The 1,523-nt window shown below is 34.9% G+C and overlaps 1 protein-coding gene across 1 annotated transcript; it reads left to right on the top strand.

Annotated features, from left to right (window-relative positions):
• The first annotated feature begins 469 nt into the window (after positions 1–469).
• Positions 470–1,133, top strand: LOC138880722 (secreted RxLR effector protein 161-like). Its single transcript, XM_070160896.1, has 2 exons — positions 470–741; positions 848–1,133. Exons 1-2 carry the CDS (start codon positions 470–472, stop codon positions 1,131–1,133), a joined length of 558 nt encoding a protein of 185 aa, XP_070016997.1.
• The last annotated feature ends 390 nt before the right edge of the window (positions 1,134–1,523 follow it).

The following is a 1,523-nucleotide window of genomic DNA, read 5'->3' as shown; positions in this document are numbered from 1 at the left end:
ATGCTAGTTTTTGGAAAGAGGCCATTAAAGGTGAATTAGACTCTATAGTTTCTAATCACACTTGGGACTTGTCTGATTTGCCCAAAGGTTGTAAACTCATAAGTAGCAAGTGGATATTTAAGAAGAAATTGAGACCTGAAGGTACAATTGAGAAATATAAGGTCAGAACTGTTATTAGGGGTTTTAACCAAAAGAAAGACATTGATTGCTTTGATACTTATTCTCTTGTGACTAAGATAGTGACTATTAGAACTCTTGTTGCTTTAGCCGTTATTCATAATTTAGTGATACATCAAATGGATGTTAAAACGACTTTCCTAAATGGTAGTTTAAAGGAAGAGATCAATATGTCTCAACTTGAGGGATTTGTGATCCAAGGACAGAGAATAAAGTATGCAAATTGATAAAGTCTTTGTATGGTCTAAAGCAGGCACCTAAGCAATGGTACGAAAAGTTTAATAGCACATTAATGGTTTATGGTTTTGTTGTTAATGCATCTGATACTTGTGTTTACTCTAAGATGATAGCATTAGATTGTGTTATTATATGTTTATATGTGGATGACATATTAATCTTTGGCCCTAATGTGAATGTCATTAATGAGACTAAGAATTTTTTGTCTTCTAAATTTGAAATGAAAGATCTTGGAGAAGTAGATGTGATTTTAGGGGTTAAAATCAAAAGAATTTCTAATGGTTTTTCATTGTCTCAGTCTCATCATATTGAGAAAATGTTGAAAAGGTTCAATTGTTTTGATGTAGCACCTGTTAGAACTCCTTAGCATACACTTGAAAAAGAATAAGGAATCTAGTATTTCTCAAACTGAGTATGCTAAGATAATTGGTAGTGTAATGTTTCTCATGAATTATACACAACCTGATATTGCTTATGCTATTAGTAGATTGAGTAGATATACTCACAACCCTAGTAGTGAACATTGCATTGCTCTTCATCGTTTGTTAAGGTATTTGAGATGTACTATAGATTGGTGTTTGTATTTTAATAAATTTCCTGCTGTTTTAGAAAAACTTTGTGATGCAAACTGGGTTACTGATAATGATGAAGTTAGGTCCACTAGTGGCTATGTGTTTACTTTGGGTGCAGGTGCTATTTTATGGAAGTCTTCAAAATAGACTTGTATAGCACGATCTACTATGGAGTCTGAATTTATTGCTCTTGAGTTGGCAAGGCAAGAAGTCAAGTGGTTGAGAAACTTATTGGCAGACGTGCCTTTGTAGGGAAGACAAGCTTCACCAGTTTCTCTACATTGTGACTCACAGGCAGTAATTAAAATTGCCAAAAATAGTGTGTATAATGGAAAAGGAAAGACGTATCCGCATTAGGCATGGTGCGGTAAAACAGTTGTTAAACATGGTGTTATTTCCTTGGAATATGTAAGATCCAAAAGAACTTTGGCGGATCCTTTAACCAAGGGTTTGGCAAGGAGAGTTATCCTTGAAACGTCGAGGGGGGTGGGGCTAAAGCCCATGAATTGAGGAAGTATGTTGGATACCTGTTTGTGG

Source organism: Nicotiana sylvestris, chromosome 11, assembly GCF_000393655.2.
Source record: "Nicotiana sylvestris chromosome 11, ASM39365v2, whole genome shotgun sequence".
In the NCBI taxonomy this organism is placed as follows: domain Eukaryota; kingdom Viridiplantae; phylum Streptophyta; class Magnoliopsida; order Solanales; family Solanaceae; genus Nicotiana; species Nicotiana sylvestris.
Note: the sequence above shows the minus strand (reverse complement) of the source record. Positions and strands in the feature narration are given on the sequence as shown.

What these genes read in the sequence shown, in the direction of transcription:
- LOC138880722 (XM_070160896.1), top strand. Translation starts at nt 470, where the DNA reads ATGGTTTATGGTTTTGTTGTTAATGCATCTGATACTTGTGTTTACTCT. An exon ending in ATTGAGAAAATGTTGAAAAG is followed by an intron (nt 742 to 847) that starts GTTCAATTGTTT and finishes GATAATTGGTAG; the next exon opens with TGTAATGTTTCTCATGAATT.